The sequence below is a fragment of the Thamnophis elegans genome, chromosome 12 (genome assembly GCF_009769535.1).
Source record: "Thamnophis elegans isolate rThaEle1 chromosome 12, rThaEle1.pri, whole genome shotgun sequence".
In the NCBI taxonomy this organism is placed as follows: domain Eukaryota; kingdom Metazoa; phylum Chordata; class Lepidosauria; order Squamata; family Colubridae; genus Thamnophis; species Thamnophis elegans.
In genome coordinates, this window is record NC_045552.1 from 7,207,922 (window position 1) to 7,234,709 (window position 26,788).

The 26,788-nt window shown below is 43.4% G+C and overlaps 1 protein-coding gene across 1 annotated transcript; it reads left to right on the plus strand.

Annotated features, from left to right (window-relative positions):
- Positions 1-11,049: 11,049 nt before the first annotated feature.
- Positions 11,050-26,243, plus strand: LOC116515272 (phospholipase A2 inhibitor and Ly6/PLAUR domain-containing protein-like). The gene is made up of 6 exons (XM_032227206.1): positions 11,050-11,355; positions 16,156-16,262; positions 17,860-17,976; positions 21,417-21,569; positions 23,293-23,430; positions 25,694-26,243. Exons 2-6 carry the CDS (start codon positions 16,214-16,216, stop codon positions 25,873-25,875), a joined length of 639 nt encoding a protein of 212 aa, XP_032083097.1. The 5' UTR covers positions 11,050-11,355; positions 16,156-16,213; the 3' UTR covers positions 25,876-26,243.
- Positions 26,244-26,788: the final 545 nt, after the last annotated feature.

The window sequence follows — 26,788 nt, forward strand, 5'->3', positions numbered from 1 at the left end:
CTGTAGTTTCTTCCCCAAAGCCCGTGTAGGAAGTTATCACCCCGTCCTCTCCCAGAAAAATGAAATATCCTAGGAAATATTGAAAAGGCAGAATATTTCTCTGGATGTGAAAAAGAAAGAAACATGTTTTAAAAGACAGATAAGCTGCCTGTAGCTTCCTGCCCATCCCCACTTTGTCAATGGGCCATTAAGAAGGCCAAACTAGTCCACTTTACATAATAAAGGCTTCTCCACTTCAGCTCCAGGGGGAATGGGATTAAAGCATGATAATATTGGCCCCAACCAACCACATGGCATCTGAGAACTCAACCAAACCTGAATTCAAAACACAGAGAGTTGCCCCTGCATGGCCCCATGGGAGTCTGACAACCAATCAGAATACATTTCTTACACAGGAACAGGAAACAGAGAGGTGGGACTGAATAGGTTATAAAAAGCCTAGCAAGCCCCTCCCTCAGCCCTTCTCTTCTTCTCCACCAACATTGAAGCATGTGATCACCTTTTCTGTTCAGGGCTCAAGCCATGTGTCCCTGTCCACCAATAAACCATCTTTCCAAGCAGCCTCCAGGTCTCCAGTGTCTTTTTCCCCACTTGGAGCCGAACCCAGAAGGACATTTCTTTCATCACCCCAAAACTTTAGCCTTAGACAGTCTACTGTCAACCTCATGCCATCTAAGAGGTCTTTAAAGGGTGTGCATAAACGCACGAGCGTGCCCACCGTCCCTGTCCTAATATTCCCTTGTGTTGGTATTCATTTCATGTATACATAATCATGTTTATACTTATAACTCTTACCTAATTCATGCTTGACGAAATAAATAAATAAAATAAATAATTGGAGGGGGGGAACCTACGTATTTGGCAAAGAGTTGACGCTGACTTGATGGCATTGGATCAATCAATCTTAGGAGTTCATCAAAGAGATGGTACACCAAGATAGATTTGCAAACTTCCTGGGGGAACGGGGGAAAAAAAAACACAATGCCAGAAATGCATATTAGGAATGGAGGCTTGCAAAAATGCTCACACCTTAAGAAGCGTGCAAAAAAGTATGTGCATTAGTGTGAAAATTATATGCTGGTGGTTTTGTTTTTTGGTTTAAAGGATATGAAGAGTTAACTTGTTAGCACAACACTGAACCTTTAGGTAGAATTCAGTTTCAACCACATCTTTAAAAGCTATCACAAGTTCTCGTTCTCCTTTCTCACCCATCCGCCGGCACTTGATCTAGATTCTAGATTAAGATGTAGCATTTGAGCTCAGAGATTGCAATCCGCCACTTCCACCTCTTCCCCTGAACTGCAAAGATCCCCTCAATGCATCGAGGGGATGCATTACATGCTCTACATGGGGCTGCCCTTGAAGAGCATCCGGCGACTTCAGCTAGTCCAGAATGCGGCCGCGCGAGTGATTGTGGGCGCACCACGGTTCGCCCACATAACACCTATCCTCCGCGAGCTGCGCTGGCTACCTGTTGATCTCCGGGTGCGCTTCAAGGTGCTACTTACCATTCATAAATCTCTCCATGGTAGTGGATCTGAGTACTTGAGAGACCGCCTCCTGCCGATTACCTCCCTTCGACCGATTAGATCGCACAGATTAGGCCTCCTCCGAGTTCCATCCGCCAGTCAGTGCCGACTGGCGACTACGTGGAGGAGAGCCTTCTCAGTAGCAGCTCCGACCCTTTGGAATGACCTCCCCGTGGAGATTCGTACCCTCACCACCCTCCAGACCTTCCACACAGCCCTTAGGATCTGGCTATCCCGTCAGGCCTGGGGATAAGATTCTGATTCGCCCCACCCGAATGTTGAATGAAAGTTGCGTTTTATTGTTTTATTTTTTATTTATGCACTGTCTTATGTTTTTTGTGTTGCACCCCCTTCCCATGTATTGTAAGCCGCCCTGAGTCCCCTCAGGGAAATGGGTGGCCTATAAATCATAAATAAAATGAAATGAAAATGAAAAAAAAAATAAAAAAATGAGTTTCTTCTACACCAGTCGCAGGGCTCCCAAACCTATATAGAGTTTGTTCCCAGGGCCCCTTAGCTCCATTCATTCTCTCTTTTGAGCTCCACATTTGTTATTTCCAGCAAGGAATTAAAAAAAGCAAATACGAGAACATGATACAGATTCAAAAACGGTGCTTAGTCTGAGCACAAGTTGGAAATTTTAGGTGAGTTAGAGTAATGATACTGCGTAACAGCGCCTCCTGCTGGGCCATGACCCTCTTCGTAATTTTTCTTTACTGTTGTTTTTGCTAGTGTTCGTTTAGCTGTTGGTTTCGTTGCGGCATCTGCTTCCAGAAGGAAACATAAATTGCCCTGAGGCTCTCTAGATTAAAGCAGCCTATAAATTTGGGTGTTAAACTATATATATATATATAGTTATATATATATAGAAAAACTATATATAAAAAAACACACACACGTATGTATGTATGTATGTATGTATGTGTATGTGTATGTGTATGTGTATGTGTATGTGTATATGTATATGTATATGTATATGTATGTGTGTATATTTTTTAAAGTTTTAAAAAGTTTTTATTAAATATATTTAAAAAATCAACATCTACATGTGTACAGTTAATTTTGAGAAATAGTAATCATAATAACAGTAATATTCATAACAGTAATATTGATCACAGGATAATAACAGTATTTGCTTATCCATCTTAACAAGCCTTCCTTATGTAATTAATCATTCTCTTATGCTTCCAGAGGGATCAGGTGGCTCAGTGGCTAAGACACTAAGCTTGTCGATCAGAAAGGTCAGCAGTTTGGTGGTTCGAACCCCTAGCACCATATAACGGAGTGAGAGCTCCTGTGACTTGTCCCAACTTCTGCCAACCTAGCAGTTCGAAAGCACATAAAAATGCAAGTAGAAAAATAGGAACCATTTTTGGTGGGAAGGTAACAGCATTCCATGCACCTTCGGCATTGAGTCATGCTGGCCACAAGACCACGGAGATGTCTTCGGACAGCGCTGGCTCTTCGGCTTTGAAACGGAGAGGAGCACCGCCCCCTAGAGTTGGGAATGACTATCACATATTTGTGAGGGAAACCTTTACCTTTACCTTATGCTTCCAGATTTCTAACTTTTGTTTCTGCTAGTTAGCCATTGATAAAAGAAATCCCATGTTAAAAATAATTCTGTTTCTTCCTTCTCCTTAATTGTAAGTTTTAGTCTCTAAAGCTAGCAGAATTATTACAGGAAGCCTTAAACCTACCCCTTTAGATAAAATCTACCACCAAGCTAGCATACACCTTCTCTACAGCAACTCAGCAGAGACTAAAATCTAGGAAAAGCTTTGAAGAATTCGAAAGCAGAGAGGACCTATGGAAAGCTACACAGAGCCAACACTGGATGGAACCAAGGTTTGACAAAAGCTGGGAAGCATGGAGATCATTGAATAGACCACGCACAGGTACAATAAGTCCCAGAGACACTCTGGACAAATAGGGTTATCCAGTAGCTTTTGCCCTTTGCGATTGTGGTGACATGCAGACCACAACACATGTGTATAACTGCCTTTTGTGCCCTGGTCAGTGTCCATTTGAGGACCCTCGTGGCAGTGCCACAGAACCAGTGGTGGGTTTCAATTTTTTTTGAACCTACTCTGTGGGTGTGGCCTCCTTTGTGGGAGTGGCTTGCTGGCCATGTGACCTGGTAGGAGTGGCTTGCCGGCCATGTGTTCTCTCTCTCTCTCTCTCTCTCTCTCTCTCTCTCTCTCTCTCTCTCTCTCTCTCTCTCTCCCCCCTTCCTTTTGTCTCTGTCCTTTTTTCCTTTTTTTCTTTCATCTCTCTCACTTTTTCTTTCTTTTTTTTCTTTCTTTCTTCCTTTTTTTCTCTTTCTCTCTCTGTGTGTCTCTCTGTGTGTGTGTCTGTGTGTCAGTGGTGGGTTTCAAAATTTTTTGGAACCTCTTCTGTAGGTGTGGCCTGCTTTCCAGGTCCACTGGTGGAACCTCTTCTAACTGGTTCGGTAGATTTGACGAACCGGTTCTACCAAATAGGTGCGAATTGGTAGGAACCCACCTCTGGACAGAACGCCATTCACGTTGCTAGTTTCTGGCCAAGCTCTGTTTAATTTGTGCATAGTTTAATCTTGTGTTTTATATTTTAAATTTTTTTTTTGTAAAATGTGTTTTTTATTTTCCATTTTCCATTTTCATACAGTCACATATATACTGTGCATAACCGGGGCCATACAACATTAAACAATAAACACAGCAATTCCTCTTGTCAACAATACCCCCCCAAAATAGAAACCCAATGTACCTTTTAGATTCTCCATACACCTCTTTCTTTCTTATTTTAAATTTTATGTCACATAGTATGTCTTAAGGCAGGGATCTCCAACCTTGGCAACTTTACGACTTGTGAACTTCAACCCCCAGAATGCTGCCTGAGGAATTCTGGGAGTTGAAGTCCACAAGTTATAAAGTTGCCAAGGTTGGAGACCTCTGCCTTAAGGGATCCTTGTTTCCCTCTGAACTCGCTTGTTTTCTTGCAGATGCTTTAGTACCCAAACAAGGTAACATCATCAGCGTTTGATGCTGATAATGATGTTACCTAGTTAAGGTAATGAAACATCTCCAAGAAAATAAACCTACTGCCTACTACCACCTATTGCCACCAGTAGCCTCCCACCGTCCAGTGCGATTCCACAGAGTTGGCCTCCTCAGGGTGCCGTCGGCCAGACAGTGTCGGCTAGCAACCCCCAGGGGGGGAGCCTTCTCTGTGGGAGCCCCTTCCCTCTGGAATGAGCTGCCCCCGGAGCTTCACATAATCCCCAACCTCTGGTCCTTCCGATGCGCCCTAAAAAGTTGGCTTTTCCAGCAAGCCAGCCTGGCCTGAATAGAATAAAATGTAGGATTAATTTGGTTGTTCATTTTAATTTAATTTTTAAAATTTTATTGTAAATATCAATTGGGGTTTTTTGGGGGGGATACTTTATTTAATGTCCCTTTTAATTTTTGTAATATCTGTTTTCTTTATGTTGTACGCTGCCCTGAGTCCTTGGGAGAAGGGCGGCATATAAATCCAATACACCTAACCTAACTTAAGCAAGTTCAGAATGCAACAAGGACCCCCCGTGTCAACCCTGAGCTACAAATATTTTCCTTTATTAATACCATGTCTTATTTTATTTTATTTTTTAGCAGATTTTTAAAATTATTTTTTCCCTTCTACAACACCTTACAGTCATTACATCAACCTTGTTATGTCATCATACCTGTACATGTATATAATATTTCGCTTCTATATTTACACACCTTTATACACAGTTCTATATATATTTATATATATTGTTTTTTGGCTTAATTAATTTTATCCTTGTTTTGCCCAATGCTGGAAACAAAATAATACCCCCCTCGGATGAATTAATGATTAAAAAAACTTTGGATTGTGCAGAGATGGACAAATCAACACTGAAATTAAAAGATAAAGAAGAGTCGGAATATTATGAAATTTGGAACAATTGGTACAAATGGCTGTATGCCTTATTTTAATTGTGATGCTTGTGAGGTGAATAAGCAAACAACATCATAGCATAGCATAGCATAGCATAGCATAGCATAGGAAAGCATAGCATAGCATAGCATAGCATAGCATAGCATAGCAAAGCATAGCATAGCATAGCATAGCATAGCATAGCATAGCATAGGAAAGCATAGCATAGCATAGCATAGCATAGCAAAGCATAGCATAGCATAGGAAAGCATAGCATAGGAAAGCATAGCATAGCATAGCATAGCATAGCATAGCAAAGCATAGCAAAGCATAGCAAAGCATAGCAAAGCATAGCAAAGCATAGCAAAGCATAGGAAAGCATAGCAAAGCATAGCATAGGAAAGCATAGCAAAGCATAGCATAGGAAAGCATAGCATAGCATGCCATAGCAAAGCAAAGCATAGCATAGCATAGCATAGCATAGCATCATATCCAGGGGTGGGATCTGGTCGGCTTAACTGCCAGTTTGCTCGTGCAAATGCTTCACTCATGTGCATGTGCACGGTGGATGCGTGCTGCATGTGCATGCACAGTTCAATTAAAATTGTTCTGTGCATGTGCAGAACTCAAAAACAAGATGGCGGCGGTGATGGCGAGGACCGGAGAACCGGTTCCGGGGCGTGGCAGGCCTGGGTCGCTGCCGGTTCCAGCATACCACTATTTGTTCGGCTGAACCAGTGGTGGGATTCAAATAATTTACCAACCGGTTCTCTGTCCTAATGACCAGGTGGGTAGGCGGGGCTTAGTGGTCATGTGACTGTGTGGGCGTGGCCAATTCAACATCACTCAGGTCGATGGGCACTTCACCTTAGCTGTTACAATGGTATTAAGGGTTAACTGGAGAGGCAGTTTCTGTAAGCAGGGCAACAAAGATGAGGCTAGAAACAACGCCAGAATGTTTCCTTCCTGCCTTCCTTACAGGATTAGCCCTGGAAAGTGGGAAAAAAACAAAAGGAGATTTCTTCCAACAACCGGTTCTCTGAACCTCTTAGAAAATTAAGAACCAGTTCTCCCGAATAGGTGCAAACTGGCTGAATCCCACCACTGGGCTGAACCGAGCTGAACCAGTAGAAACCCACCACTGACTATGTCTTGTATCAGTCATAGTGTTTTAAGTCAAATGCATGGTTGTTTTTTTGTTTTTTTTTTACTTTGGCTGATTGATTATGCCTTTTAGCTTTGAGCTTTTATTTTAATCTGTTTTTTCCCCTCCCTTCTTGAAAACACAGCTGTCCTTTATCATTCTTAATTAGGCACCTCTTACGGGATTCCATCCAACCAATTCCAGGAAAGGAAATTGTCTTTCCCTCTTGTAGCTGATACAAGACAAGAGTTTTGTGCCACCCCACCGAATGCATTATGCCTGTTCTTCAAGGCACCCTTAGATTCTCCCCGCGGTGTTTAACTTTACATGACTTTTCCACTGTTGCTTTGAACATGGGAGGCGTTTTGCGGTGAACCCCTTTGCAAAAATAAAAAATAAAAAAATCCATCGGTCTTTAAAGGCGATACAAAAACAACGTCCTCTTTCTGGAGCAGGTTTTACGGAACTTCGTAAGAGAGGCCCAATTCAAAGCCAGTTTGGTCTAGGGATGAAGGCACCAGGCTAGAAACTGAAACACCGCGAGTTCTTGTCCCGCCCGGGGCACGAAAGCCAGCTGGCTGATTGATTTGGGTTTAGGGAGGAGGCAGTGGCAAGCCACTTCTGAGAGATCTTGCCAAGAACCTGCAGGAACCAGACAGGACTCCACGGAAGAAAAGAAACTTAATTAGGCTTTAGAGCAGGGTTTCTCAACATCTTGAAAGTTTCCGCGGTTGAGAAAGGCTGCTTTCCCCACCCAACGCAAAAACAACCACCGCTAACCAAAACCTCAGTTTCAGGAAACAGAGAGTGAAGTCAGAGGATGGGCACACATCTGCCAAGAGAGGTACTTCCTAACTGGTTTCGGGGACCCAGAAACAGACCCTGCCAGTTCCGAAATCCAGATGCATTGTCTGCCTAACTAATTTCATTGTATACATGATGTACAGTGACAATAAAGGCTTTGAGTTTTCTTCTTTCAGCCCAGGTTCTCTTTGGCTCCAGAGCAGGGGTGTCAAACTCAAGTCCTGGGGGCCTGAATCCGGCCCACAGGATGGTTAGATATGACCTGCGAGGCAGGGAAGGGTTGCTGCCGGCATTACTACTGGTCTGGTGAGCAAAAATATTTTAGTGCGTGCGCTTGCTTTAATCTCACACACATGCCAGATGCACATTTGCACCTAAAAAGGTCTGTGCATGTGCACAACATTAGGAGGAAAAAATTACATTTGTTCAATGAAGATTGTTCTGCGCATGGGCAGAACAAAAAATCAAGATCCCCCCACCCTCCAAAGATAGAACCGGTTAGGGTGCGTGTACAGCCGAGTTACTACCTAGTTTTCTGAACTGCTCTGAACTGGTAGGAACCCATCTCTGTCGTGGGGCCACCCTAGAAACAGAGAAGGAACGGCCCACGGTGCCTCTACCCAGTGAAAACGGAGTTCAGCAGGGCTGCCTGCAGCCCGCCCCCACCCCGAACTCTGTTTCCGCTGGCAGAAGGTTGCAGGAGGCCGTTGCGGCTGAAAACGGATCTTGGGAGCCCGTTTTTTTGCTGGCAGAGCACTCGGCCCACCAGAGGTGCCCACAACATGAGTGCCCCCTTGCCCCGCCCCTGAGGTCAAACACAACCCTGATACGGCACTCAATGAAATCGAGTTTGACACCCCTGTCCCAGTGCAATGCCAGACCAGTAGAGACCACTAGATGGGGAATGGTTCTGCACAGCTAGCTAGGGAAGCCAGCCTCTCTTCCCCTTACAACAGTGGTCCCCAAATTGTTGGACTGGTGGGAGGTATTGGGGGAAGCGGGGATGGTGCCATGTTCCATTCCAGCTTGCACGGCTCAGTTCTGAATGAGCCACGACCCAGTAGTGGGCTGTGGCCCCAGGGTCAGGCACCCCCAGGCACTCCTCTCCGGGAGGTTTACGTATGTCGGCATATCGTCCCCAACCATCTGGGTCCACATTTTACCGACTTTGGAAAGATGGAAGGCTGAGCTGGTCAGGATCAAACTCCTGGCTGCGGAATGCAGAGTCCGCCTACAATGCTGGCAAACCATCATTGGTTCTTCTAACCACTGTAAAGTAACACAAAGAGGAAACACAAACCACAATCCCAACACTACCTTTCTTGTGAAGTTACAGTAACAGAGACTTGCAAGTTAGAAAGCACTTCTCCCCTCCCCCTGCCTTTCCCTTCCAAAGAGCTAGGGAGAGTTCCCCTTTCGAGGCCATTCTCACAGGCTACTTAGAGAACCGGAAGACAAATAGGACTCCCCATCTTTTGAGTTAGCTCTTTCTCTGGCTTTCCACAACGCCTTTGAACCATAGTCTAACTGTCTACCCTGCATTTATTTTATTTTTATTCATTTTGTTGTCAAGCATGTGTGAGAAAACAACTATCAGCGTAACATATAAACATGTAAGTATAAGCAGGTATACATCCATGCAAAAGAAACGAGTACAATAAATGGGAGCAGTAGGACAGGGACGGTAGACACGCTGCAGAGGTGGGTGGCTCCCGTTTCGACCCAGATCAGGCAAACCAGTAGTAGTGGTGGTCCTAGTCTCCGCCCACCCTCCCGGACGCTTCTGCGCATGCGCAGAAGCATTGGGTGTGTGCTCATACAAGCAAAATGGTAGTAAAAAAATGGAAACCTACCACTGGCACACTGGTGCACTTATGCCCACCCCCATTACAGACCTCTTGGGAATGGGGTGAGGTCCATGGTAGACAGTTTAAGGTTGAAGGTGTGGCGGTTTGAGGTTGTAACAACAGAATCAGGTAGAGCGTTCCAGGCGTTGACCACTCTTGCTGAAGTCGTATTTTCTGCAATCAAGTTTGGAGTGGTTTACTTTGAGTTTGTATCTTTTTCGGGGGGGGGGGGAGAATTGGATCCGCAAATGGCAGTAGATATAAGATTGTTTTGCTATTGGAGAGATACAGGATGATAGATGGAAGAGTATAATTCAAAATTAGCTAAACTTGGTTAAATCTAGTGATAATAAGTATAGATAAATACAAATTGATAATGATAGTAATGTATACAATGTTGAGCTGTTATAATAAGTAATAATTGGATATGAGAAGGGAAGGTTAGAAATATTTTTGGACTATATATAAAGATTATTAATAACAATAATAAAAACAAAACAAAATTAGACACAGTTAAGTTTTAACTAATGGGGGGGAAATGTTATGATATAGGATATAGTTAAATAAAGAAAGGATAATGATAATAAATTATATACATGGAGGATTAGAAAATTTTGGTATTAAACATTATGGATGTTTAGCTAAAACAGGATATGAGGATTTAATGTTAATGGAGGATTTTATAAATAAGTAAATGAAATGCCAGCATGTGGTTATGTATTAAATCTTAGTATATTTTAGGATGAAGGACGTTTAAATAAACGTCTATAAACGTTTATAGTAAATAATATAGTCAAATAAAAGTGGAGGCATGATGATGGTAATATAATAAATATTTGAGTTAAGATATCTGAATTAATATGAATTATATTTGACGACGGTGGAAGAGATGCACAAAAGCCTTTTGTAACCAGCCTTTTGTAACCACTTTCTACAGTATGTAAAGAAGGAGGATTTGTATGTTTGTTTTGAAAATAAATAAAAAAATTACAAAAAAAAGAGTTTGTATCTATTGTGAACCCCGTGTATTATTGCGGTTGAAGCTGAAGTAGTCATTGACAGGTAGGACATTTTAGAAGGCGATTTTGTCTCCTAAGCTTAGGTCAGACCGAAGGTGGTATATTTCCAAGTTGTCCAAGCCCAGAATTTTGAGCCTGGTGGCGTAAGGGATTCTACTCTGAGCAGAGGAGTGGAGGGCTCTTAGCAATAGCAATAGCAATAGCAATAGCAATAGCAGTTAGACTTATATACCGCTTCCTAGGGCTTTCAGCCCTCTCTAAGCGGTTTACAGAGTCAGCATATCGCCCCCACAGTCTGGGTCCTCATTTCACCCTCCTCAGAAGGATGGAAGGCTGAGTCAACCTTGAGCCGGTGAGATTAGAACCGCTGAACTGCAGATAGCAGCCAGCTGAAGTGGCCTGCAGTACTGCACCCTAACCACTGCGCCACCTCGGCTCTTCGTGAAATACCTCTGGACCCGTTGAATTGTATTAATGTCCGATATACAGTGTGGATTCCAGGCAGACGAGCTGCATTTGAGAATTTGCAACAAACCAAATTCTCTCTCCCCACCACCACATCACCCCCCCCCCCAAAAAAAACAAACCCCTGTTCAAATAACCCAGCTCGGTTAGCTGTGCAAACCATGATGCCGAGCTTCTCCTCAATCTTGTCCAACGTGCTGACAGTTAGCCATTTGGGAAATTCCCCCTTTTGCGACTTGACTTCACCGAGAGTTATTTTTAAAGCGAGGATTGGCCTCCCTTTTGGTGTGTGTGTTTAATCTGCAGGCGTCACTCAGGAAAGCAACAGATGAAACTTTGCTAGCTCTGATAAAAGTCATGTGAAGAAAGAAGGAGGGAAAAAACAAAACCATCTTCAGCGACTGCCAAGAATTTCAGCTGCTGTTAAAGGCACAGCAAAAGCAAAAGAGACACTATACGGAGTAGAAGCCAGCCAGCTCTGGGTGTAACGCAGAGGAGTTTGTGAAATCCTGTGGTTTTTTTTCAAAGGGATATATTTATTTATTTTTCGGCTGGATTTCGGCGTTTGCTGGTAAAATGGCCCGTGTGGACAGGTGGATCAGCACAGAGAAAGCAGGCGCAGGGTATGTATTTGAAGGCTGGGAAACGGTAAGGACTTGCAGGGATTGCTGATTGGGTTACGGTGTCATTCATTCCTCCCCCCCCCTTCCTCCATATCATTCTGGGATATTAATAGAATTTAATAGCGTTGCCAGTTGTGGGATTCTCGTAATCCTCCAGATTCATTAACCGTCAACAATGAGGCTCAGCGACCACAGCTGATCTTGTTGCCCCTTTAGGTCTCTAACCACAAAGTATTTTGTCTTTTGGAAAGTTTTCAGAACAGGTTAATCTGGGGCTTGGGGAGGGAGAGAGGGGACGTATTTCTGGCATCAGGAGCTGGAAGGTGTCAGGTTTAAGACGCACCTCTCTTCCTCGAGCTACGAACACGGCTGAGCCCATCATTTATGCCGTGAAGCTGGATTTTAAGTGGATTTTGCTCCGTTTTACAACGGTGGTTAAGTGAATCACAGCAGTTGTTAAATTAGTAACATGGTTGTTCAGTGACTCTGGATTCTCTCTCTCCCTCTCTCTCTCTCTCTCTCTCTCTCTTTCTCTCTCTCTCTCTCTCTCTCACACACACACACACACACTGGACTTGGCTTGTCAGAAAGTCTCAAAAGCAGATCGTCAGACCCCGGGACGTAAATATGAACCGTTTTCCAAGTTCTGTAACATGAGCACGGGGAAACTGCGATGGCCATGTGAAAAACGATCTCTTCCCCCCCCCCCCCCCAGTCACTTGGAATGGTCATGAATTGAACTGTTGTAAGTCGAGGACTTCCTGTCTTTGAATTTTGGCTCACCCTGTGCCACTTCCTGAACTGGGTGGGGTTTTTTACCCTCCCAATGAACCTCCTGCTCCTGAAGCTCTCGAATTGGCCCAGTTGCAAGAAAATAGAATTTCCCACTGCTTTTTTTTTTTTAAAAAAAAATAGCATATATCTTCAAATCCTAGCTGATGTCAAAGCTGGGTGTCATGATTTCTCAAACCTTTTTCTTCCCCTTTTGAGTTCCTTGTTCTGGTGAAGAGGATCGTAGTGTCTTGCAGATGCGTGGTGATTTTTTTTTTTTAAGCTGAGGTCATTTTTTTTTTAAGCTGAGGTCATTCTTGGAGTTTCCAGCTCTTGTCTATTCTTGGTTATTATTATATTTCAATCCTTTCTCAAGCTTCTCTTGCTGCCCACCCTTTCTGAGCCATGGATCAAAAAAGACAAATAAAATAAGCACGGAACTTTTGCCAACTTCTTTCTCCTGGTGCCATCTCTTAGCAGGAAAGCGGGGTTCACCAGAATGGTCTATAAAGAGAGGACATTCATATACCCAAAACCACCCAGGTGCAGTGTTGAAAGATGTCCAGTCTTGTGAAAAGAAGGACTAGGAGGGACATGATAGCAATATTCCAGTATTGGAGGGGCTGCCACAAAGAAGGAGGGGGGTCAATTTATTTTCCAAAACACCTGAGGGCAGGACAAGAAGCAATGGATGGAAACTAATCAAGGAGAGAATCAACTTAGAAGTGAGGAGAAAATTCCTGAGAGTTAGAACAATTAATCAGTGGAACAGCTTGCCTACAAAAGTTGTAAATGCTCCAACAACTGGAAGTCTTTAAGAACATGTTAGACAATCATTTGTCTGAAATGGAATAGGGTTTCCTGCCTAGGTAGGAGGTTGGACTAGAAGACCTCCAAGATCCCTTTCAGCTCTATTCTGATCGAAGTGACAAAATGACTACTGTCCCTCTGGAGAATTTCATGGAAATTCTCTTCTCCGCAGGATTCATGATTTCATCTACAAAAATATTGTAGTTAGTGGAGCACGGACAAATCTGAATATAAACACAAACAGCGACGCACATCATCTCCAGAACAATCCTAGGTGTAGTGTGTGTAACAGTAGTGGCCCGGACACCAGTGCTGTTTCTTTAATCCCTAAAAGTGGCAGTTTCAAAGGAAGACTCGATGAGCAAAGGGGTGCAAACTTCATCATTTTATTTATGCATTTATTAAATTTTCCACTCCGCCCATCTCCTCTAAGTGATCCTGGGCGGTTTGCAAGAGCATAATAAAACCATATTAAGCACACCTGAAGACTGTAAGAAAGCCCAAATTGTATGCTGCTTAAGCGAGATATTTAGTGAATTTTGCCCCATTTTACAACCTTTCTTGCCCCAGTTGTTAAGCGAACCGCTAATGTTGCTACATCAGTAATAGCAGTTAGACTTATATACCGCTTCATAGGGCTTTCAGCCCTCTCTAAGCGGTTTACAGAGTCAGCGTATCGCCCCCACAGTCTGGGTCCTCATTTCACCCACCTCGGAAGGATGGAAGGCTGAGTCAACCTTGAGCCGGTGAGATTAGAACCGCTGAACTGCAGATAACAGTCAGCTGAAGTGGCCTGCAGTACTGCACCCTAACCACTGCGCCACCTCGGCTCTAACACAGTAACACAGTTATCCTGCCTAGGTTCTAACACAGTAACACAGTTATCAAGCGAATCCTGCTTCCCAGTTGACTTTGCTTGTCAGAAGGTCGCAAAAGGGGATCACTGCAACCGTCATAAATAGGAGTCAGTTGCGAAGCGGCCGAATTTCGATCACGTGACCACGGGGAAGCTGCAATGGTTGTTGTTAAGCGTGAAAAACAGTCATAAGTCATTTTTTTTTCAGTGCTGTTGTAAATTTTGAATAACCAGCAAACAAACGGTTATAAGTTTAGTCCTGTACAGGGACTAAAACCGTGACTTAAAAGCAAAGTGGAAAAACAAGTTAACACTTCCAAGTAGAAATGAATCAGGTTTAAAACTTCAAAAGCTGGGAGATCAGGGCTTCCTAGGGCAACTCCCAAGAAACTTGAATAATCTCTTTTTTTCAACTCCTAGCCCTGGGAGAAATTTGGTGTCATGTATTTCTTTCTATCCGGAAAACCGGTTGAGATATAATAGTGGTAAATTTTGAAAAAGGTGGTAGTTGCCACAAAGTAAGCAGTTATTTGTTTGTTTGTTTGTTGTTAGTTGCGAAGTGGTTTCCAATCCTTTGCGACCCCATGGACAACGTTCCTCCAAGCCTTCCTGTCCTCTACCATCCTCTGGTGTCCATTTAAGCTCACGCTGACTGCTTCGGTGACTCCATCCAGCCACCTCCTTCTCTGTCGTCCCCTTCTTCTTTCTGGAGTCCTTCCTTCTCATTAGGTAGAATACATTGAATAACAGAGTTGGAAGGGACCTTGGAGGTCTTCTAGTCCAACCCCCTGCCTAGGCAGAAAACCCTACACCACTTCAGACAAATGGTTATCCAACATCTTCTTAAGAACTTCCAGTGTTGGGGCATTCACAACCTCTGGAGGCAAGTTGTTCCACTGATTAATTGTTTTAACTGTTAGGAAGTTTCTCCTCAGTTCTAAGTTGCTTCTCTCCTTGATTAGTTTCCACCCATTACTTCTTGTTCTACCCTCAGGTGCCTTGGAGAATAGTTTGACTCCCTCTTCTTTGTGGCAGTCCCTGAGATATTGGAACACTGCTATCATGTCTCCCTTAGTCCTTATTTTCATTAAACCTTATTTTCATATAAATCTAATAAACCTAAACCTAAAACCTAAACTAGACATACCCAGTTCCTGCAACCGTTCTTCATATGTTTTAGTCTCCAGTCCCCTAATCCTCTTTGTTGCTCTTCTCTGCACTCTAGAAGAGTCTCCACCTCTTTTTTACATCGTGGCGACCAAAACTGACTACAGTATTCTAAGGTGGCCAAAGTATTTGAATCTATCTATCTATCTATCTATCTATCTATCTATCTATCTATCTATCTATCTATCTATCATCTATCTATCTATCATCTATCTATCTATCTATCTATCTATCTATCTATCTATCTATCTATCTATCATATAATACAATTTATCTATCATATAATACAGTGAATGAACATATATAGGGAGAGATGAAATTATGTATGTGTATGCATACATACATACATACATATACACACACACATACATACATACATACACATACATACATACACATACATACATAATATCATCTTGGTAGAACACAGTGAATTATAAATGTTTTAAAAGATCTATGTTGAAATACCAACATCGAAGCAATTTAACCATTGAAGTGCAATGTCGTTTATGTTAAACAAATATCAGGCATTGGACCGGTATCTATTCTCACCTTACAAGTCAGTCATGATGTGATCTACAGTTTGATGTGGGACCCCCGCAGTCGCAATGAGGGGAGAATACCATGCCCCACTCAGAAGCAGTGAAGAAACTGGGAAAAAAGATTTGCAAAAGGCTGTCCTTTTTCTGGAAGGATTTTTTTAAAATACCCCACTTGCCCCCCCTCCTCTCCCCAAAAGAAGAAACTAAAAGCAAAATATTTTCTGCCAAATATTGCTTTCCCAAAGAGAAAACAGGTACTCCACGACTTGCAACAGTTCATTTAATGACCCCCCCCCCAAAAAAAAGCATTGGCCGTTGCAGCGTTCCCCATGGTCACATGGTCAAAATTCAGACTCTTGGCAATTGACTCGTATTTACGACGGTTGCAGCATCCCGGGGGTTGTGTGATCCCCTTTTGCGACCTTTTGCTGACCAGCAAAATCAAGGGGGAAGCCGGATTCACTTAACAAGCGGGTTACTAACTTTACCGCTGCAGTGATTCACTTAAAAACTGCAGCAAGAAAGGTCGTAACATGGGGCAAACTCACTCAACCAATTTCTCACTTAGCAGCATACACGTTGACATCAACTGTGGTCGTACATCGAGGACTACCTGTAAATGTCTATTTTTTCCTGTGAATGTTTACTCTTTAGGACATAGAGAAGCAGTTCCAGGAAGACGCTGCCATCTTCATCACTCAAGTTCTTCATCATGGAAGTTCTTCTGAGCTTATTTTCCATTTCTCTACTTCTTTCTCCTGGTAAGAAAACATCTGGTAGTTCCTCAACAGCTGGGCAAACGTCTGACAGATTCTGAAGGCAGGCCTTCTAGTTACGTCACGAAAAGCCTCTCCAAGATACGCCTGCTCTAATTTGGGACATTCCAGAGTTCCCCAGATCACCTAGCTCATACCTGTACTTGTCTAGACAACAACAGAAGAAGTAGCACGGGTTTTGCCCCAGGGAATTGGAGAAGATTAGAAGAGCAGCTCGCCCTACAACTCTCTGGGGAGTAAGAGGGAGGAAAGGGAAAACCCAGGTGGATTTGCAAGATTCCAGGATAGGTATTTCTCGACTTAACACCCATCATCGAGGCCAAAATTTCTGTTGCTAAACAATAGAGTTGTTAGGTCCACTAGACACTATGCTCACCAGAGGTGGTATTCAGCAGGTTCTGACCAGTTCTGGAGAACCGGTAGCGGAAATTTTGAGTAGTTCGGAGAACCGGCAAATGGCACCTCTGGCTGGCCACGCCCGCATGTATTCTCTGCCTCCCGAGTCCCAGCTGATTGGGAGGAAATGGGGATTTTGCAGTAACCTTCCCCTGGAGTGGGGAAGGAATGGAGATTTTACAGTATCTTTCCCCTGCCATGCTCACCAAGCCACCCCCACAGAACCAGTAATAAAATCATTTGAATCCCATCACTGATGCTCACTAATACAAATTGGTAGTAGTGAACATAGTGACTAGTGGACCTAACAAAAGATACTTTGGGGAAGGGAAGGTGGGATTGTCTCTCTAACTGGAGCAAAACCAGGCTTGCAATCTCAGAAGGTCAAAGATGTCACTAAAGTCAATCCTTGTTTATTAGCTTTTGTCTGAGGAATCATCTTGTCCTAGCAGCAGAGGTGAAATTCAGCAGGTTCTGGAGAACTGGTAGTGGAAATATTGAGTAGTTCGGAGAAGTGGCAAATACCACCTCTAACTGGCCCCAGAGTTGGGTGGGAATTTTGAAGTATCCTTCCCCCAGGAGTGGGGTGGGAATGGGGATTTTGCATTATTATAAGACCACTTCCCCCCTGTCAGCTCCGGCAAGCACAGAGGCCTGGAGCTGCCATTCAGGGGAGAAGACTGGGGAGTTGCCAAGACTCACCGTCACACCTACACAAAGGCTAAATGAGGCTGAAAATTTGTGTGCGTCTTATACTCTGAATGTAGCTTTTCCTAAGCTTTTTTTCAGTCCTAATGAAGTGCTAACGAGTGAAGTGATCTTCCATGCTTTGCCTGCTTTTCTCATTGCTGCTCCAGTGCGTCTTATACGCTGAAAAATACGGTATTTTTCTTCTCTGGTGTTTCTACATTTCTGAATTTCTCACGGTCAAACCCAGCTCTTCTTCAGCTGATTCATGAGTTAACTAATTTCCTGAACTGACACCACCCATGTAAACATAAATTTTAACCTGGCAGCTTGAGTTCATCCAACAGGCTAAGCCTAACATACACAGACATGAAGAAACCCACCAAATCACCAGACTGGCACGTGGTATGAATGTAGTCACCAGGTCCTTAAGCGACCCCCGTGGATACATGGCTGAAATATCTATTCTGAAAGTTGATGGGCCGTTTCACTTTTTCAGGTGCCCCCCTGGAGTGTGAAGTATGTTTTAGCACGGGAAATAGTTGTCTAACTGGGAAAGAGATGTGTGAATCGGATGAGGACATCTGCCTCATGGAATTGACAGAAATCTCCCAAGGTGAGTGAAAGGGGCAGCAGTAGACAAGCAGACCAGAGGTGGGTTGCTCCCGGTTCGGGCCGGTTCAGCCGAACTGGTTGTGAAATTCAGGCCTGGGTCGCAGAACCGGCAGCAAGCTGGTTTCCTCGCCACTGCTGGGCTGCCGTCATTTTAGATTTTAGGGACTGCGCGTGCACAGTTCACTGTTGCTAAGCAAAGCGGTTGTTAAGCAAATTGCTCCTGATTTGCCAACTGTTTTTTTTTTTTTTTTTGCCATGATTGGCAATATCTGCAGTGATGAAATGAATCACATGGTCATTAAGTGAGTCCAGCTTCCCCCCCCCTGACTTTGGCTGTCAGAAACCGGCTGGGCAGGTCACCAGTGGGGAACACATGACCCCAGGATGCTGGAATTGCCATAAATAAATGCTGGTTGCAAAGCAACCAAATTCTGATCACATGATTCTGAGGAATGCTGTGATGGTTGTAAGGGCAACATCTGGTTGTAAGTCACTTTTTAGAATGCCACTGTAAGTTTGAATAGTCACTAAAGAAATGGTTGTAAATCAAGGAACATCTGTACTCTCCAGGCCAGTTTGTGAGTGGGATTAGATTAAGAAGTTGAACTGAGACTAGCAGATTAAGTTCGGTTCCTTTCCTGACCATGGTATTCACTGGCTAACTCTGAGCCAGTCCTTATTGCAGTCCAACCTGCCACACCTGTTTGCAATAGATTAAGATGATGCCTAGTGTTGTGGCCCAGCAGGAGCCATTGGAGTTGCCACCAGAGTCCGACAGTAAGTGGCTCTATGAGTCGGCTCTGGAGGATGTGGAAGACCCTGGACAGGGTTCCGACTCTGAGCAGGACGCAGAGAGGCTGGTTGGCCACCAGGAGGCATCTGAGCCTTGGACCAGTGGGGAGGAGACAAGGGAGAGTGAGCCGGACGTCAGCAGTAAGTTGTTCCTGGATGCCCGGCACCAAAGAGCTAATAGGTGTAAGGGACAGTTGCGCAGTTAAGGAGGTAAGTGCACTCAGCTGGTGGTCATTAGGCTCCTCTGCAGACTATAAAAAGACTGCTTGTGCATACGACCCTCTTGCAGAAGTCAATGCAGGAACAAATGTCGGAGAACATCACTGTGAGTTTGGCAGGCTGGATTGCTGCCATGGCTTATCTGTGCTGGATTGCTGCCCAAGCTTGTCTGTGCTATTTTGCTGCCAAGGACCTGTCTGTCTGTTAATTAAATGCCATAATTTATCTTTGGCTCGGAGTGTGTGTTGGTGTGGGACGGGGGGGGGGGGGCAGAACACCTCCTTTGGTTATAAGAACAAAAATAGAACATTAATATTAAGATAACCTTTACTGTCACTTTTTTTACTGTGAGCACACCGGCAGACATTAAAAATGAAATTTGGTTGCCTGCTCTCAAAAGAAAGTATATATTTACCTATACATATACACAACACACATACACATGTGCTGTATGCATTCATACCATGTTTCCCCAAAAATAAGACCTAAGCCTAGCATGATTTTTCCCTAGATACTCGCAATATAAACCCTACTCCAAAAATAAGCCCCAGTTATGCTCGTCAGCCACACAAATGCATTCACCCCGTTTCCCCCAAAATAAGACCTTCCTGGATAATAAGCCCAATCGGGCTTTTGAGCTCATGCGCTGAAATAAGCCCTCCCCTGAAAATAAGCCCTCCCTGAAAATATTGCAACAGAGCAGTAGTCATGAGGTGACCACGCTCGCCACCTCCTGCACCTCAAAAATAATAAGACCACCCCGCAAATAAGGCCAAGCGCTTATTTCAGGGGTCAAAAGAAAATAAGACCCTGTCTTATTTTCGTGAAAACATGGTAGTACCGTATTTTCCCTCAAATAAGGCCTAATACGTCTTTTGGAACAATAATTAACATAAGACCCGATCTTATTTTCGGAGAAACAAAGCATATATACCTATACACAGACACTCATATCTATATCTAGCTAGCTGTATCTTCATGATGTTTTAACGACTCCATAATCCCTTATGGGGTGGAGTCTGGGCAACTGAATGGAGCTGGCAGAGTGTTTAATGTCGCCAACGTGAGTTTTGTTCCGTAGAGATATTCTCATTGTGCCCAGAAAGAGAAAGAGAATCAAACTCACAGCCTCCTGATTGTGAGGCAAGAGTGCCACCTCTAGGCCATTGCACAACTCCTCTATCTCTATCTCTCCCTCTACACCTACCTACCTACCCACCCACCCACCCACCCACCCACCCACCTATCTATCTATCTATCTCTCTATCTATCTATTATTCTATCCATCCATCCATCTCTATCTCTTTATCCAACTATCTCCATCCATCCATCCATCTCTATCTCTCTATCCCTCTATCTCCATCCATCCATCTCTATCTCTCTATCCCTCTGTCTCCATCCATCTATTTATCTATCCATCCATCCATCCATCCATCCATCGCTATCTCTCTATCTCTCTTTCTCCATCCATCCATCCATCCATCCATCCATCTCTATCCCTCTATCCCTCTATCTCCATCCATCCCTATCTCTCTATCCTTTTATATCCATCTATCTATCTATCTATCTATCTATCTATCTATCTATCTATCTATCTATCTATCTATCTATCTATCTATCTATCTATCTATCTGCAGTGTAAAAAGTGCAATAAGTACATTGAAAATCTTTTGGCTAGAACCCTCTCTTTTCTCCGAGTTGAGATTGCTATATTATCTGCATTGAGACAATCTTTTCTATGATACATTTTATTGATTTGAGCGTTGCCCATCAGAACTGTAGCCATTGGGTAAAGGTACAGATTTCCCCTGTCCACAATCATGCCCAACCTTAGGGGGCAGGGTTCATCTCCCTCATCTACATTTCCTAGCCGAGGGAGCCAGCGTTGTCCGAAGACGCTTCCATGGTTATGTGGCTAGCATGATTATATGCCAAGAGTGCATGGAAGGCTGTTGCCTGCTTTCCCAACGAAGTGGCACCTACTTATCTGCTGACATTTGCATGCTTTCGAACTGCTAAGTGGGAAGGAGCTTGAACAAGAACGGGAGCTCACCCCATCACTTGGCACTCATCAGGTCTCTTCAGCTGTCCAGCTGAAAATTTTAACCACTGTGGGATTTAGATATCAAATATTAACAGTCATAACAAACATGCTTCTTTATGCCTGCGAATTAATGAAGCATGATCCAAACATGGAAAGTTGCCTTCCACTTGAGTTCCTTTGCCAGTTCACCTAGAGGTAACTCTCCAAGATATTAGGCTTGGAGATGCAAGCCATTGAGTTGGGTGCTTCTTGAGGCTAAGCAAGTACCCCACTACAGCTTTGAGATCCTTAGTCTCAAAAGGAGTCCCACAAAAGCTATCTTTGTGCACTGCTAGTCTGGGTGAAGACCTGAACCTCACCAAATATGAAATCTTCTCTCTTGGCAGGAGGAAAAAACATGTCAACTATAGCAAAGGGCTGCTACTTCTCAGAGAACTGCACCTCTGGATCTGTTTTGGTGACCTTGGGACAAGGAGAATTCTTCAGGAAAAGCACCCTCTGTTGTTCAGGAGAAGACTGCAGAGAAGATTCTCTTCTATGTAGGTCTCTTCTTCTTTTCCTCTGCCAGTGATCACCACCCAACAATGTCAGAAATGATTGGCACTCCAAACCTTCACTGATGTCATCTCAAAAGACTTGGGAAGTTGCCATGCCCTCCAAGAACTTCACGTACCACGATTCTCCACTAGAGGCCCTGTTGAGTATTGTGATGCAGAATGATAGAGAGCAGGGGTATACAACCTTGGCAACTTTTAAGACCTATGGACTTCAACTCCCAGAATTCCCCAGCATGCCTATCTGGGAAATTGAAGTCCATCGGTCTTAAACTTGCCGAGATTGGACATGCCAGATCTGGAGGACTACAGTTTCCTATCTTTGATACAATCCTTGAATTGCAAATTAGATGTTTCCGTGTTTTTTTCCCCCTTTGCAAAATGGATAAACAACTTTATCTGAAGGCTTGCAGGATTCTTTGAAGACTGGGTTAAGAGTGTTGAGAAGGAATAGAATAGAATTAGAATTAGAATAGAATGGAATTAGAATTGGAACTGGAACTAGAATAGAATAGAATAGAAATAGAAATAGAAATAGAAATAGAAATAGAAATAGAAATAGAAATAGAAATAGAAATAGAAATAGAAATAGAAATAGAAATAGAAATAGAAATAGAAATAGAAATAGAAATAGAAATAGAAATAGAAATAGAATGGAAATGGAAATGGAATTGGAATTGGAATTGGAATGGAATAGAATTAGAATTAGAATTAGAATTAGAATTAGAATTAGAATTAGAATTAGAATTAGAATTAGAATTAGAATTAGAATTAGAATTAGAATTAGAATTAGAATTAGAATTAGAATTAGAATTAAAATGGAATGGAATGGAATAGAATTAGAATTAGAATTAGAATTAGAATTAGAATTAGAATTAGAATGGAATGGAATGGAATGGAATAGAATTAGAATTAGAATTAGAATTAGAATTAGAATTAGAATTAGAATTAGAATTAGAATAAAATTAGAATTAGAATTAGAATTTAATGGAATGGAATGGAATAGAATAGAATTGGAATAGAATAGAATTGGAATGGAATAGAATAGAATAGAATTGGAATAGAATAGAATTGGAATTGGAATGGGAATAGAATAGAATAGAATAGAATAGGATTGGATTGGATTGGAATGGAATGGAATGGAATGGAATTGAAATTGGAATAGAATTGGAATTGGAATTGGAATTAGAATAGAATAGAATAGAATAATAAAGCTGAAGGGGACCTTGAAGGTCTTCTAGCCCAGCCCCCATACTATTCCAGGCAAGTGACTGTTCAGTGTCTTCTTAAAAACTTCAAGTGATGAAGCACCCACCATTTCTGAAGGCAAACTGGGAATGTTTATTTGTTTATTTGATTAAAAGAAACCATATAAGTAAGTCAAGGCAGTGAACATGTCCAGTATTCTCTTTCTCCCACCATGACAACCCTGTGAGGTGGGTCGGACCATGGCGATGCTGCATCAGTTGTAAGTATGAGGACCAGTTGTAAGACTTTTCTTCAGTACCATTGTAACTTGGAACTGTCGCTAAATGAATAGTTGTAAGTCAAGGACTGTGTATAAAAATGCAGGAGTAGGTTTGAGAGTAACTATGGATGACAAATGCCTACAGAGGCCTAGAAAACTAATGGGACGAATGATCAAGGGGGTTGTTCGTTTTTTAACTCAAATGTTCTGATTTAATTAATTGGGCTCTTTTTTTTCCAGGGCCACCAATAAATAAGATAGCCAATGGGAAATACTGCCCAGCCTGCTATTCTGAATTTGAGCCATGTCCTGTGAAGATGGTCAAGTGCACTGGACATGAAGATTACTGCCTGGATTTGCTCGGACAAACATATTCTGGTAATTCTGAGGTTATATTATGAATACGTTCACACTTCGCCTTAAAACATATTGACTGCGTTGGTCATCCCACTATAAAAAAAGAGGTGGAGACTCTAGAAAGAGTGCAGAGAAGAGCAACCAAGATGATTAGGGGACTGGAGGCTAAATATACATACGATGAATTGGGCATGGCTAGTCTAGTGAAGAGAAGGACCAGGGGAGACAGGATAACAGCGTTCCAATATTTGAGGGGCTGCCACAGAGAGGAAGGGGTCAAGCTATTTTCCAAAGCACCTGAAGGCCAGATAATGAATCATAGATGGAAACCGAACCAGGAGAGGTTCAGCCTGGAAATAAGGTGACATTTTTTTGACAGTGAGAGCAATCAAGCCATGGAACAGAAGTTCAGACACCATCATGCTATATAAAACCTTAGTAAAGCCACACCGAGAGTACTGCATCCAGTTTTGGTCACCACACTGTAACTCTGACTCTAGAAAGAGTGCAGAGAAGAGCAACCAGGATGATTAGGACAGTGTTTTTCAACCTTGGCAGCTTGAAGATGGGTGGACTTCAACTCCCCAGCTGGCTGGGGAATTCTGGGAGTTGAAGTCCACCCATCTTCAAGCTGTCAAGGTTGAAAAACACTGGATTAGGAGACTGGAGGCTAAAACATAGGATGAACGTTTGCAGGAACTGGGCCTGGCTAGTCTAGTGAAGAGAAGGACCAGGGAAGAGGAAATACCCCAAAACATTGTCTATGTTTTTTCCAACAACACCATGGGATTAACTGTGTACTTCCTTCTCCCCCCCAAAATATGTTTAAAAGAGCTCTTCTGTCTTCAAGAGTATCATTTTAGAAATATGACTGGACCGAGATTCAACCTAGAAATTAAGGAGAATTTTTCTGACAATGAGAACAATCAACCAATGGAACAGAAGTTGCCTTTGGAAGTTTTGGGAGCTTCATCACTGGAGGCTTTCAATGAGAGACTGAACTGCCATCTGTCAGAAATGGTGTAGGGTCTGCTTGGGCAGGGGGTTGGACTAGATGACCTACAAGGTCCCTTCCAACTCTGTTAACGTTGGCTAGGTTTCTCTGTGAGTGTATGTGGCTTAGGTGGGATCTTCACCCATACAATGGGGGTGGGGGGATTGGATATGTGTAGTCTAATGAAGAGAAAGGTTAGGGGGTTGACACGATAGCAGTATTCCAATATTTAAATGGCGGTTACAGAAAGGAAGGGGGGGTGTATTTTTTAAAGCACCTGAAGGCAGAACAAAAAGTAATGCATGGAAGCTTATTGGAGAGAGATCTAACCTAGAATTAAGGAGAATTTTCCTGTCAGTGAGAACAATCAGTGGAACAACATGAACGTTTCAGAAGTTGTGGAGGTTTTAAGAAGAGATTGGACAACCATTTGCCCAGAATCATGTAGGGCAGTGGTGGGTTGCTAATCCCATTCCAACCAGTACGGTTGGAACGGGGCCGCCGGCATCCTCATGCACGCGCACAGTTCACGCATGCGTCTTAGCGCCTGCGTGATGCTCCAGCTGCTTGCGGAGAATCACGCAGGCGCTGTATGTGCCATGCGCCTGCATGGAAGCGCAGAAGCCTTTAAAGACCAATAAGGACTGAGGGCAGGTGGGTGGGCCCTTTGGCGTTCCCAGAAGTTACTTACTTCCGGGTTCACTGACCAACCAGTCCACGCGGACCGCCACGGACTGGTTGAAACCCACCCCTGATGTAGGGTCTCTTTCTTAAGCGGAAGGTTGGACTAGAAGACCTCCAAACTTCCAACTCTCTTATTCTATTATCTATACCAGTGGTTCCCAAACTTGGAAACTTTAAGACTTGTGGACTTCAACTCCCAGAATTCTCCAGCTGGCTGGAGAATTCTGGGAGTTGAAGTCCACAAGTCTTAAAGTTGCCAAGTTTGGGAACTACTGATCTATACCAAACCATCATATTACATTATGACAGGGCTGTCAAATTCGCGGGCCGGATGTGTCACACGCTCGCCACATCCACACCCAGTTTAGCAAAAGGGGGGGGGGAGTCACAATACATCAGGTGATGCTGCTGTGACAATGCAAGTTTGACACCCTGCACTATGATATGGTTTATATTCACCTGTTTACTGAATATAATACTGGGACTTTGTTAAACAAGTTGAAAGATTAGTGTGTTGTGTTAGGTAGCCACTAAGTGGTTGCGTGGACTTCTGAGGTCATCACCGACAGGCTCTGTGTGACTTTCCCTCTCGTTTGTCCTATTTAGAAAACAACATCACTCTGAAAGGTTGCATAACGGAGTCCGTCTGCGAATTTTTATACTCTGGATTAGTGAACTTGTTTGATACCGATACTGTCAATTGCTGGCCGGCCAACCAGGTGTCCCGGCTGACAGGATGTCTCTTCCTCTCTCTCGCTGCACACCTGCTGATGAAGGTCCTCTTGTGATGCCCCTCTTGGAAGTAGCAGCCATTAAAGGTTCTTTGATTCGCCTTCTCAGAAGGAAGAACATAGACCATGGAAGTGGCATTTCACCAAGACAGATGGTTGAGTCCACTCGTTCCGTTTTCTCACTTACTGACCAGCCCAAAGTCTCCAGAGGAAATCCTGGGACTTTGAATTTGGACCTTCTTTTTAACCAACGAGGAACAGCCTTGCTAAGTCATGAAACAAAATTTCTCCTGGAAAATGCCTGCAGTGAATGGACATGTGGAAGGTAGAGTGGCCATCCACGGCCATCAAGAAGAGCCGCGGTGGCGCAGTGCTTAGAGTGCAGTACTGCAGCCTAGTTCTGCTGATCAACGGCTGCCTGCAGTTTGGCAGATCGAATCTCACCAGGCTGAAGGTTGACTCAGCCTTCTTCTATCCTTCCGAGGTCCGTAAAATGAGGACCCAGATTGTTAGGGGCAATACGCTGACTCTGTAAACCCCTTAGAGAGGGCTGTAAAGGCACTGTGAAGTGGTATCGCCTGTTTTCCTGAAAATAAGACCTCCCCGGATAATAAGCCCAATCGAGCTTTTAAGCGCATGCACGAAAATAAGCCCTCCCCAGAAAATATTGCAACACAGCAGCAGCCATGAGGTGACCACGCTCGCCGTCTCCTGCACCTCAAAAATGATAAGACCTCCCCAAAAATAAGGCCAAGTGCTTATTTCAGAGATCAAAAGACAATAAGTCCCTGTCTTATTTTCAGGGAGACATAGTATAAGTTTAAATGCTATTGCTATCACTATCAAACCAACCATCCAAGGTGATAGACTTTAGGATTTTGTCTCAGAGGATGGGACTTCTGGAGACCAGCCACCAGTGTGCAGAAGCTGTTGCTTTTCACCAATAAAGTTTGGCCATAATGATGCAGCA

Coding starts and splice junctions, on each gene's coding strand:
- LOC116515272 (XM_032227206.1), top strand. CDS start 16,214: ATGGAAGTTCTTCTGAGCTTATTTTCCATTTCTCTACTTCTTTCTCCT. Junction 16,263..17,859: donor TTCTCTACTTCTTTCTCCTG/GTAAGAAAACAT, acceptor TCACTTTTTCAG/GTGCCCCCCTGGAGTGTGAA. Junction 21,570..23,292: donor CAGAGAAGATTCTCTTCTAT/GTAGGTCTCTTC, acceptor TTTTTTTTCCAG/GGCCACCAATAAATAAGATA.